The 13,508-nt window shown below is 38.2% G+C and overlaps 1 protein-coding gene across 1 annotated transcript in view; it reads right to left on the reverse strand.

Moving 5' to 3' along the window:
* The window catches only part of LOC117292470 (synaptotagmin-17-like), a 42,816-nt gene extending 30,106 nt beyond the window's left edge, over positions 1–12,710 (reverse strand). The window contains exon 1 of the mRNA XM_033774517.1: positions 10,989–12,710. Coding sequence (XP_033630408.1) covers positions 10,989–11,006 — 18 coding nt within the window. The 5' untranslated portion in view covers positions 11,007–12,710. The remainder of the gene's footprint in view (positions 1–10,988) is intronic.
* Between the last annotated feature and the right edge of the window lie 798 nt (positions 12,711–13,508).

The following is a 13,508-nucleotide window of genomic DNA, read 5'->3' on the forward strand; positions in this document are numbered from 1 at the left end:
AGCATCACCCAGATGTTTCTACTCAATTGGCAAACAAATGATGTTTAAATCGTTTTGGTGATTTGTGTTACTAATGTTATATAGGGAAGCTTTATACCATCCTTATCTTTAAAATGTAAATCTGTTGACATTTGTGTTTTGTTTCGTACAGAATGTACCCAAATTCTTTAAACCGGTCTAAAGGGAGATTCGAACCATTGTACACCTGGTAACAGGGGCCAATTTCATAGAGCAGCTTAAGCAAAAAATTTGCTTAAGCACGAAAATAGCTCACTTATTTTTACACATGTTACTGACCAAAGTTTCTTGCCATATACATTGCTTATGACTAGTTTTTAGCTGTTGTTTACTTAGCATAACAATTGAGTGGAGTCTTGGCCGGTAATCTGTTTTTACTAAGCAATTAATTTTTTGCTTAAGCAAAATTGTGTGCTTAAGCAGCTCTATGAAATTGGGCCCTGGTCTAAAGGGAGATTCGAACCACTGTCCACCTGGTAACAGGTTCAAGCTCTTATCCAACCCTTACCTGGTCTAAAGGGAGATTCGAACCACTGTACACCTGGTAACAGGCTCAAGCTCTTATCCAACCCTAACCTGGTTTAAAGGGAGATTCGAACCACTGTTCACCTGGTAACAGGCTCAAGCTCTTATCCAACCCTTACCTGGTCTAAAGGGAGATTCGAACCACTGTCAACCTGGTAACAGGTTCAAGCTCTTATCCAACCCTTACCTGGTCTAAAGGGAGATTCGAACCACTGTCCACCTGGTAACAGGTTCAAGCTCGTATCTAACCCTTACCTGGTCTAAAGGGAGATTCGAACCACTGTCCACCTGGTAACAGGTTCAAGCTCTTATCCAACCCTTACCTGGTCTAAAGGGAGATTCGAACCACTGTCCACCTGGTGACAGGTTCAAGCTCTAATCCAACCCTTACCTGGTCTTAAGGGAGATTCGATCCACTGTGCACCTGGTAACAGGTTCAAGCTTTTATCTAACCCTTACCTGGTCTAAAGGGAGATTTGAACCACTGTCCACCTGGTAACAGGTTCAAGCTCTTATCCAACCCTTACCTGGTCTAAAGGGAGATTCGAACCACTGTCCACCTGGTAACAGGTTCAAGCTCGTATCCAACCCTTACCTGGTCTTAAGGGAGATTCGATCCACTGTCCACCTGGTAACAGGTTCAAGCTTTTATCTAACCCTTACCTGGTCTAAAGGGAGATTTGAACCACTGTCCACCTGGTAACAGGCTCAAGCTCTTATCCAACCCTTACCTGGTCTAAAGGGAGATTCGAACCACTGTCAACCTCGTAACAGGTTCAAGCTCGTATCTAACCGTTACCTGGTCTAAAGGGAGATTCGAACCACTGTCCACCTGGTAACAGGTTCAAGCTCTTATCCAACCCTTACCTAGCCCTGGTCTAAAGGGAGATTTGAACCACTGTACGCCTGGTAACAGGCTCAAGCTCTTATCCAACACGGTTGAGAGTCGATTACCTGATGACATAAACTTCGCATACTGATTACTAAATCATGTTAAAATAATTTACATATCGACACGTCTGTAGAGAAACTCGGTCAAGCTGATGAGATGGTAACGCCATAGCCACAGCCGAGCTTAGCCACATCCAGACTAAGCCATAGCCATGCTAAGCCACATCCACGTTAAGCCGCTATACTCGATAAAATATCCCCCAAATTTGTGTATTGGGATAAAGAATACTTCAACGGTGTGGCACTTTACAGTCCTACTGTTTGTCTGTACGGGTTCTGTGTTTTAGAAAATCTAACAATGATATTACAAAGAGTACAGTGCACAGTTTTAGAAATCTTTCAAAGTCATTCCCCTCAAAAGACATTCTTGCTACACAGTCTACAAGATTAAAGCATAGATAGCGCTTCAATTTAGATGCCGCGCGATCGCCATGTAAGAATCATTAACGTAATTACTGGAAAGTTGCAAATAGAAAAGCTTTCGCTTTAAAATAATTTAACAATCTTAAGGCTAGATCTTGGCTTAAAATTAGGAATGGTAATTGGATTTTACAATTTAGCAATGGAGCAAACTCTTAATCGGATATTACGCTGAAGCCCCTCTCTGCAGATCCTATCACTAGAAACCAATCTGTCGTCACAATCATCAAAATACTTAACCAGAAAACCTAATACAAACATTTCCGTTTTTTCGTCTTCATAAAGTTACTCAGTTGTGATTGACTGAGTTTCCTTTCGCCGCTGTAGGCCTATGGATATATTTAGGGACAAAACCCTGTGACATTGGAATGAGTTTAGTGCGCGAATCTTTAGAGGCGCAACAGCCGTCGGTTCCCCAAATACAGTATTTTCAATGGCCAACTTGAAGAAGCTTTAGCGAAGCAGCCGTCGGGTCTCCGAATACAGTAAATCAATGGTCGACTTGGAAAATCCTTAGAGGTGAGAGCTGTCGGGTCTACGAATATAGCGTTCTCAATGGCTGACATGGAGAATCTTAAGAAGTAAAACAGCCGTCAGATATCTAAATACAGTATTTCGATGCCCCCCCCCCTCCCACGCACGCGACACGACCACCAGATTTTTTTATATTTTAAATAAAGCCCCCCCCCTATAGCGGCTTGCGTGCAGTCAACCCCACACCTCTGCTGGACACCATCGCAGTGATGTGTGTGAGTTGTATTGATTGTTGGCTGGTACTCCAACACCCCGCTAAGCCCGCGGCTTGAGAGGGACCCGTCAGGTTTAGTGGTTCGTTTCGCGCCTTTTTTAACGCACGGTCTTGAACGCCTGGTCCTTCATCATTAATCAAGCATTTCGAAGACAGAAGAAAGAACTGATTGAGGATTAACTCAGTTTACTTCAATTTGATGTCAAGACAAAGCTATTAATGTCTTTGATTTACCAATGAGCATTTTAATGGTGGAGAATTTAAATAATTGAATAATGAAAGAGTGTATCATCACTCAAATAAAGATAGGAGTCTTTTTGTAACTAATTCTTTAATGTTCTCATCAAAGTACACGTAAAATTCAACTTCAATAAGGGCGCTGTTTAAACCTTTGAGATGACGTCATGCAATATGGCGTTGAAGGTTCAAAATACTTCCATACTCGTCACAAACAACTCCTCCCCGCATTAACTCTTAAAAAAAATTCTATTTTTGTTGCACAAACTCGATGTAAAATAAGTTGGCAGAATGTTTTCCCGTAATATGATTTCATTACCATCCACTTTGCTCGAGCAGTTCAGATTGACAATTTAATTTGGCGTGCCCTAATTTTTGCTGAACGGTGTGAAGAAGACGTATTGAAGAGTTGCTGCATGCCGTGAGCGTGGATTGATCGGAACGTATATGCAAACACTGTGTATATTTTAAGACATCCCTTAAGCCTAACAACGGATGTATTTCAAATGTTCTCTTTATAAAAACAACTTGGTATGATGAACACTCACTACTGTAGTTGATCGCGGACTGACGCTGTATATCCCACACAGTCATGTTTGTTTGTTTGTTTGTTTGTTTGGATGTTAGTGGGGTGTTTGTTTACTTGTTTGTCTGTTAGTTTGTTTGTTTTCTGTTCATACATGAACATCCATTGTACATTAAAAAACAGTGTGTTGAATTCCAAACACTTTGTATTCATAAATGCAGTAATAAATACGAACTATAATGGACACTTTGAATCATCTTTTTATTTTTTTATTTTTTTTATTTTAGCCTTCGAAAAACATTATGCTAGGGTTGAAACGTTAATTTATAAGCTAGTTTTTGCATTTATACATGTCCTTTTGGTTGGTAAGTTTGAAACAGCTTATTCTAGATTCTCATAAATTGTTTGAGACATATTCAAGAGCAACAATTGACGCAACCATACAAAGCAATCTAAGGCCGCAATAACTAGTGAAGCTCAACACAGCCTAAGGGTTCGGCTGGGATTACAGGCAGGTTTTTAATATCAATGGTCCATTGTTTTCTTTTTAATAGGAGATGATACGAATAGAGCGTGGATACCAACCGGAAAGCATCTAAGACATAGCCAGATGGTCGTTAAAACCAATCCATCATTTTGATTGGACGGTCTTCTATTGTTAGAATGAAATATAATGAAGATGCCTAACGCCGAGTAAACCTTTTTTTAATGATTGTTTTTCTGTGTCTTAATTTGTTTGCCTTTGTAATGGTCTTGATGTTATAGTTTCTGTTTGAATTTCATGTTTAATAAAGTGTTTGTTTAAATTTTTAAGAAACTTTTAAGCCCTGTTCACATGTGCAAGCGAGTTATGTTTTTGATAAACCATTATTGAACTGAATTAATTGAGCCTTCATGATTCAGTGGTTAGTTCTTAGGTATTGAACCTTTGAAAGACTACCATAGAAATGATGGCAGCCTGTGCGTAACAATTTAATGTGGTATTCAAAGATAAATGCGCATTTTTGAGAAAAGGCGCTAACATTATTGACAATATAATTTTTCAGTGTGACATCATAAATGCGTATTAAGTCTTTAGTTTTGATTTCAAACTTGCTCTCAAAACCCATCTCTTCTAGAACTGTATAGGTCGGTTTAGTTTCAGTTGTTGTTTTTGTATTGATAGTTGTTTATATGCGGTTTTTGAAATGTTGCTATTATTTTTAGAATTAGCTGTTCCAAACAGGAATAGGCCTAAAGGAATATGCATAATTACTCAGAATTCCCTATATTAAAACAGATGAAACACGCAATTCGCACAGTATGTTTATGTGGACAATACACAATCAACACCCAATCAACAAGGTATGACGAACCACACGCATCGAATCATGTCAAATGGTTATAACGACAAAACCAGCTCCACTGTGGGGTATACAATATGTCATCAGAACGTCACACAATAATCACCTTCATCATGCAACAAAGCTGGATTCTACAGGAAAAAACGTTGCCATGGTAATACTTAATAAGCGTGTTGACAGGTTTTACGCTTGATCACGACACCATCGAGCTACACAGGTGTTTTCTAAATAGCCACTACCAATCAGAGGCGCGCTGCCCATTGCTATACGACCATGACAGATTATATGCATAGGACTGTCTCTTGACCTTTGTATTACGGTCTTGACGTGTTGTTCTCTACACCATTCAAAGCAAGATGGTCAAATCAAGGCTAATAAAGCAGGGGAATAATTTACACCATTTGGTGAAATTAACATTTACATTTATTACTGTATTCAGGGTCGATTTCGTCCAGTAATTTTGCACAGCAAGGCATTTAGATGACTTATTTTGTGCACACTGAATGCTAATACTTAGTAGCAAATCCTGATTTTTGAGTAGCAATTGAAATATTTCGTATAGCATTTTGCTATGCTATGAGGGAAATTACCCACTGGTATACTGTTAACATTGAGATTGACGATACGAGCAAACCATGGTATAAAAGGCGATTGAAGCATAATGTCATATTAAAGGCAGTGGACACTATTGGTAATTGCTCACAAAAACTGTTAGCATAAAACCCTACTTGGTAACAAGCAACGGAGAGCTGTTGATAGTATAAAACATTGTGGGAAACGGCTCCCTCTGCGTAGTTTATGAGAATTAGGAAATTTGTCACCAAAAAATTCAAATACTTAAAGGCAGTGGACACTATTGGTAATTACTCAAAATAATTATTAGCATAAAACCTTTCTTGGTGACAAGTAATGGGGAGAGGTTGGTGGTATAAAACATTGTGAGAAACAGCTCCCTCTGAAGTGCCATAGTTTTGGCGAAAGAAGTAATTTTCCACGAATTTGAGGTCTCGAAATCAACCATCTAAACGCACACAACTTCGTGTGACAAGGGTGTTTTCTTCTTTCATTATTATCTCGCAACTTTGATGACCGATTGAGCTCAAATTTTCATATGTTGAGATACACCAACTGTGAAGGCTAGTCTTTGACAATTACCAATAGTGTCCACTGCCTTTAAGGCCTGAAACTTTTTTATTGGCGTCTGAAAGCACACAAATTTCTTGTACAACAATGGTGTTTTTCCTTCATTATTCTCTTGCAACTTCGATGACCAATTGAGCTCAATTTTTTTACAGATTTGTAATTTTATGCAGTTGTATGGATACACCAAGTGAGAACACTGGTCTTTGACAATACTACCAAAGATGTCCAGGAAAATATACGGGAATTTAACTGTCGATTTCTAAGCTGAAATAATGACACGGGTAGCTACTGTTCTATTTAACAGGGTGAATTAAAAACCACCAATCATTTAAACATATTCCCGTCGTGTTTGCAACAGCACTCTGCTCAGAACTTTAAGGTCCTTAATAGTGCAATATGTATGGATTGTGTAAAAACTGCTTTTTCATATTTTAGAGCTCCAGTGCAATAGGTTTATTGATCAAGAGTGGTCATCAAAGTATTTACTTTGCAAAAATAAACATTCTAAGTAAAACAAAAAAAACTTAAAAAAAACCCAACAACAATATTTTGATCATTACGTATGAAATTGTCATTAATGTGAACTTATTATAGTTCTGAGCAGACGTTAAGTATTCCTATATTTTCAACATTATAATGTACCACACTAAATATCCCTTCCAGACTCGGTTGGGTTTCAATGACCAAAAATGGTGCACTGTAAAAATGTCTATATTTGAGATATATTGCCATTAACCACGGCATAATTATTATTACACATGTAGACCTACATGCATTTATATATTGTATTTGCTAATTTACACCGCCTTTATTCGAGATCAGACAAACCAGTTAACCAGTTAAATGGTAATTGTCCAAACACAGATTAAAGTAATTATTTAGGCCTTTATTTGAAACGTATCAACGACATAAATCAGTCATAATAATGAAAAAATTTGATGATAATCTTTTTTCGAGTAAAGCATGAAATAGTGTAATTTAATCAGCATTTCCTTTCGGGAAAGATTATTCATCCGAATCCATCTAGTGTCATAAATCATATTATAATCCATTTATTTGAGGTTTGTGTTTAGGAGGAAAACAGTAGGCCTGTACCATTATCTGGTTACGTGTGGGGGTTGGTATACAATAATTACATACTAATTGTATTGTGCGTCGCATGTGAAGTAGCAAAGGATTCAAAAACAGTTCATATTTCTTTAGTATAATCTCAATTTATATATGTAAACAGTTTCGACGGGAACTGTAATCGCAAACAAATCTCCTAAAATTCAAGGATTTCATATATGTAAGTACTTAACCTTGAATACTGGTATTTTGTTTTAATAATGTTGACTAAAACAGGTTATGAAGAATAAATATATAAAGCTATTTACTTTTATTGCTTTTTTTTATACTGATCAATTTGTTAATGCTAGCTGTCATTATTGTGTTCAATATTAATAATAAACCCAAATGATAATAATAACCATAGACTGCGAAAGCAGCAAAAATTGCTCCAAATTCTGTTTTCAGTGATGGTACTTCCGTAAGTTCTTCCTTAAGTTATAAACAAATGTCCCGAACGGAAAACCCGGCGCAACTAACCCGACTTTACATACAAAGCAAGTTCGAACAAATGATATTGTTTTTCAATCATAACTCTCTGTGTTTCTAAAGCTGGGCAGTTAGAGAATTGAGTTATCACTGGTTTGGAGAAGAGAAAACTGTCAATAATAATTTCTACGTTTGAAAAATATTCATCATCAAAATAACTGTTGAAATATTATCAAATTTATGTAAGTGTTTACCAACAAAATAAACAACATAACGATTGATTTATCAATTTTTTTTTCAAATTTAATCAATTTTGTTTCATTTTTTGTGCATTCATGCCTGCGGCTTTTTCTCTCTTTTTTAGTCAGAGTTTGTTGTTATTTGTAATTTTTAACAATAACGAATGTAAACACGCCAATTTAAGTATTTTCAACTCCTGTCGTGTATTTTGTGATATTTTGAATAAACCTTTGAATTGATGTTCTGTGAGTGTCTTGGTGCAAGTTTATTTTGTGTTTTTAATTTAGCATGAGTGTGAAGGACAATATTCTCAAGCAAGCCGAGAAATTAAGAATACAGCTTTCCAACTTAACAATAATTTGTTTTTCGATCATAACGGAATCCCACAGCAAAGAAAAACACAAGCTTTCTGCATAACATCTGTCGTTGGCATTGTTACGCAACTTCTCAAAGCCTTTATCTCTGAAAAACAACCGGTCTTATCCACAATGTAAATGTCAACCGTCCGTATACACCCGCGCTTTTGATATCAAACGTCGTATTAAAGTATTTGTAACACAAAACACAATGTCCCACATATTTACATTAAAATATTGTACAGTTTGAAGATAATGATAGGAGAAAGCTTCCCTTGAAATATGACTTGCTGTGATGCTGCAGTTTTTTGAGAAATGAGTAAACAAGTCATAAAAACAACTTTCGTCTCAATGTTAAAACGTATTTATAACCGGTTTTGGTAATATACAATAATTGGGAAAATTGACTTGCTAAAACTGAGACAAGCATTCTTTTCGTGAATTGTTTCACTCAGTTCTCAAAAACTACAGCAAGTAATATTTCAAGGGAAGCTTTCTACCATCATCATTTTCAAATCATGTAAGTTTAATGTAAATCCGAGGACGTGGTACGAAAATGACCACAACCTTTTAACAGCATGAGTGTAGGAAACAAATAGAATGGTGTAAGGGTTTAATCTAGGGTCAGTTAAGCCACTGTCTGTAATTCTGGAGACCTTTTCAGTTTCTTCTATTATCTGTGATAGAATCATCATCTTAGAGCGATCTTATTGATTAAGTATAAAGCAGTATTGCAGCGTGGGTTATTAATTGAATGTATAGCGCTGTGGTGAACACAGAGGGCACTCAAGCCCAATGGGGGTAAAACCAGCTGCTTTGCTTTGGACTGAAGCACGCTCAGATATAAAGAGAAACAATCGTTTCTTATAGGATTTTTACATCAGGTATCAGGAAACGATGGTTGGCAGAAAACGAAGGAGAGGAAGAGAATGGGGGAAGGGAATGTGGGATGGTAAGAGAAGAAACTGAGGGAAGTGAGTGGAGGGGAGCGGGGGGGGGGGGCGGATTATAGAAGATAGGAGTAGAGGAGGAACATTGAGACAGAGGAGCTTTGATATAAAACATTAATGTATAGTCTAAAAGGCTAATGGAGCAAAGAGAATGACATCTTATTGCTTGATAACCACAAATATAGACTACTTGCAATTATGAAACAAGTCCTCCGGAAAGTTTAAGTTCTCCTCAGGGGAGCATTGTGAAGAAGGTTCACATGGTCTATGTTCCTTGGCAAGAATAATTGTGTGAATTCTACTTGTTCAGAAGGTCTGGGCTTAATTTCATGCCGCAGCTTACCACACAACGAGCAGTGCTTAGTGTGTCATAATTGAACCTGATCCAGGTCCCGTGTGTCTTGATCCAGTTCTAGGTTAGTATAACCCGGACTCGGTGTCAAAAAGAACCAGGTTTGGTCAAAACTTAGGCAGAATCCTAGTCAAATTTACTTGGGTCTTCTCGTTGACTAGTTATCGGGTCAGCCGACCCAGAAATTGGTCAGGTCTTCTGAGACAGGAAATCTTGGTCAATTCTGTTTGATCCATGTCAAGCCTGTCTGACCCAAGTTAATTCTGTCTGATCCAGGTCAACTCCGTCTGACCCAGGAGTTTTTTTAGTCTATAGCAGAGCATTCCGGAACAAGGAAAACAGTAAAAACATTCACTTTCACTTGTCAAAGTAAATTAACATAATGTTAATAATTGACAAGGGGAAAGTTGTAGTACGGAAACAGTTCCAATGATCGTTGACACCAGCGATGCTTATCAACAATGTTTCCTGGGCAACGGTCAGTTATTCTGAATGGTATAGATGATTAAAATTAGCTAGGATCACTTGACCAGGAAGGAGAAGTCCAGTCTTATGGAACACCGCGGCTGACCCTTCCGTATCAGTGACCATGCGTCGCCCTCATTAGCCATTATATCTTTCATTTATCATCGCTACAATGAAACAATCAGAATTGCATGCAATATTTATATGATTAGGAAATAGCTTTACTTCGCTGTTGTTGTATCAATCTAGGTTGAGCAGCATAAAACTGACATCGGGTGATACATTAACGGTTTTGGGGAAATTCAACACAACTAATAGAAAACAACAAGCCCTTATGTTTTCTATGTAATATTATCCACAATTTTCTTGCTTTTTCCCAACTATTTGTTTCTTCAGACTCATCAAAATATTTGAAATTGATTTGAAGAAAATAAATTTGAATTGAAAAAAAAGGTGATGGAAACAAGTCATACTCATTTAAGAAAACGTTCAGATTCATTCCCCTAAATATTCCAGGAATATAACAAACAAGCTATAAACAATCACATCCTGCTTCTAATTTACGAAGTCTACTATAACAGCAAAACACAAAATTGTTTCTCACTATTTTTACGTAATCTGCTGCCTAAAATACTAGTACAATATTAAAATTGTTCTGCATTAAACTGAAGATAGGTCAGATTACCTATGAACGGGAGAAAACAAAATAGACCCACGATAACTGTCGCAATTCAAATCAATCAATGAGGCAAAGTACGTTTGGCTCAGTTATCAATAAAACTCTCCCGCTCTGTAAAATATTAATTATTAACGAACATTATTTCTATTTACGAAATAGAAGCGGAAATAATATGTGAGTTTAGATTGAAATATTAATTATGTGAAGAGAGGTGAACGGAAGTTGCCTTTATTTTGGATAGATGTTGACATAAAGTGGGTGAATATACAGTGGTGGTGTTTGGACTGTTGTATGCATACAGTTATAAAGTAGTTATTGTCTTAAAAACACGAGAATGAAGTCATATGAAATACCGACAATCCGTAAAATGAACATTCTGTTCATGAATAATTTGTAAGCTTCCCCCTCTTCAAGTTAACCGCACAGTTGTAATACTCAAACACAATTTATATTTGCACTCATGCACAAAAGACAAATACAAAAAGAAAACTCAAAATACCTTGAAATACGAAGTCATCTTTAGAGTGAATTCTGATGACTGAAGACAAGACCAGCTTTAATGGAAGACCTCTTATAAAATGTAGCTCAGATTGCAAGCAGTTTGGGACGAGATATCCAAGGTAAATAAATGAACAAAGATGTAACGTGTGGATGCAGGTTGTAACACCAGTATACGTAGCAGGCTGTAACGTCACAGATGGATGCAAGCTGTAACACCAAAATACGTAGCAGTTTGTAACGTCACAGATTGATGCAGGCTGTAACACCAAAATACGTAGCAGGCTGTAACGTCACAGATTGATGCAGGCTGTAACACCAACATACGTAGCAGGTTGTAACGTCACAGATGGATGCAAGCTGTAACACCAAAATACGTAGCAGGCTGTAACGTCACAGATTGATGCAGGCTGTAACACCAAAATACGTAGCAGGCTGTGCAGGCTGTAACACCAAAATACGTAGCAGTTTGTAACGTCACAGATTGATGCAGGCTGTAGCACCAAAATACGTCGTCACAGATTGATGCAGACTGTAACACCAACATACGTAGCAGGCTGTAATGTCACAGATTGATGCAGGCTGTAATACCAAAAAACGTAGCAGCTTGTAACGTCACAGATTGGTGCAGGCTGTAACACCAAAAAACATAGCAGTTTGTAATGTCACAGATTGATGCAGGCTGTAACACCAACATACGTAGCAGGCTGTAACGTCAGATTGATGCAGGCTGTAATACCAAAATACGTAGCAGGTTGTAACGTCGCAGATTGATACCAGGCTTCAACACTAAAATACGAAGCAGGCTGTTACGTCACAAACGGATGCAAGCTGTAACACCAGAATACGTAGCAGGAGTAACAAGTTACAAGATGGAGGTAATGTCACGTCACAAATAGTAGCAGACTATAACGCCCAAAGATGTAGCAAATAAGTCACGCCAAAACGTAAAGTAAGTTGCGGTGTTAGTTATATTAAGTCGTAACGCGGAAAAGTAACAAGCCGGTTACAGCAAAAAAATAAATGAAATCTTGAGAACCATTAGAAAGAGCAAGATGTAATGTCGTTCGTCGTGCTGTCCTCTTGCTGATGTTACTTTTAATCCATCCATATATATCACTTAAGTCACAAGGCTCAGCATCTTGTCATTTCAACTCCGGATGTTCCTTACACCACTGAAGATAAATCCCGGATTATGATAAGAGTTAACAGACTGCCCTGGGTCGAAATATTGGACTGCTAAACAGACGATGAAACATTGCATAAGGTCCGCTCATCAAGGAGATGTTTAGTTGGAGGATTGCGTCTTTCAGCACAGATAGCTGCCCTTGATTGCTCAGGCCCTTCCTGTGCCCTACTACACACTGTCTCCAACAACACTGCTTGACCGGTACACAAGATATCCACCTTGCCGAAACCCGCTGGCAAAGTATCTACATAAACATGTGCAAAGGGATGGCTTGACAGCTTTCTGCCCACTTCGGTATCACACTCTAGGTTATCCCATAGGGGATTAAAACTAGTGGTTGATGCAGTTTACTCTTGTGGTGTTGATACCGCCAGTACGGTGCCCTATTTGGCAGCACGAGGTGCCTGGTGTTAACCCGCACCTACCATATGCTGGGCAGCAAGGCGCTTACCAAACACACAGAGAGAAACAGACAGTAAACATATGAATGATGCTGGATGGAGTGTTGCCAGCTAGCGCTAGCTATACCGCGCTTCGTAGCTACAACCTAGCGTGCATTATTACCCACTCGCTGAGATTCTGCATTGCCCAAGGCTTTTCATTACAGTCGTCACATAATACGGAATAGTCGACTGGCTAACTCACACAGAATCGTTCTGCTCTTAGAAACATTGCGGGGCGCCACCAAGCGGGATCATGCCACTCAACATTTGTATAGCGTATTGCTTCAAATAGGCCTAGCCGGTTTTTTGGTTACACCCCAAACAAAATTTACAAAATTTACAAACTATTTTGTCAGGAATATGACACGCATGTAAACAGGAGGGGATAAACGAGTAGACATTTTGATTCAGTGTCTGTCTGTCTGTCTGTCTGTCTGTCTGTCTGTCTGTCTAGGCTATTTCACTCCACTGCAGGAGGAAAGCCTCTTCACCAACTCTCCATCTCACTGTATCAAGTGCTGTCTGTTGCCAAGCATTGCCCCAAAGATTCAGTGTCATCACATTGTAAAAGCACTTATAGGCACCATACCTAACACCGATTTGGGTCTTGTGTTTAACACACTGGACACTATTGGTAATTGTCAAAAGACCAGTCTTCTCACTTGCTATATCCCAACATATGCATAAAATAACAGACCTGTGAAAATTTTGAGCTTTTAGCTGCTTGATTACGAAACCTCAAATTCTAAATCCGAGGTCTCGAAATCAAATTCTTTGAAAATTACTTCTTTCTCGAAAACTACTGCACCTCAGAGGGAGCCGTTTCTCACAATGCTTTGTACTACCAACCTCTCCCCATTACTCGTTGCCAAGTAAGGTTTTGTGTTAA

The sequence above is a fragment of the Asterias rubens genome, chromosome 7 (assembly GCF_902459465.1).
Source record: "Asterias rubens chromosome 7, eAstRub1.3, whole genome shotgun sequence".
Taxonomy (NCBI): Eukaryota; Metazoa; Echinodermata; class Asteroidea; order Forcipulatida; family Asteriidae; genus Asterias; species Asterias rubens.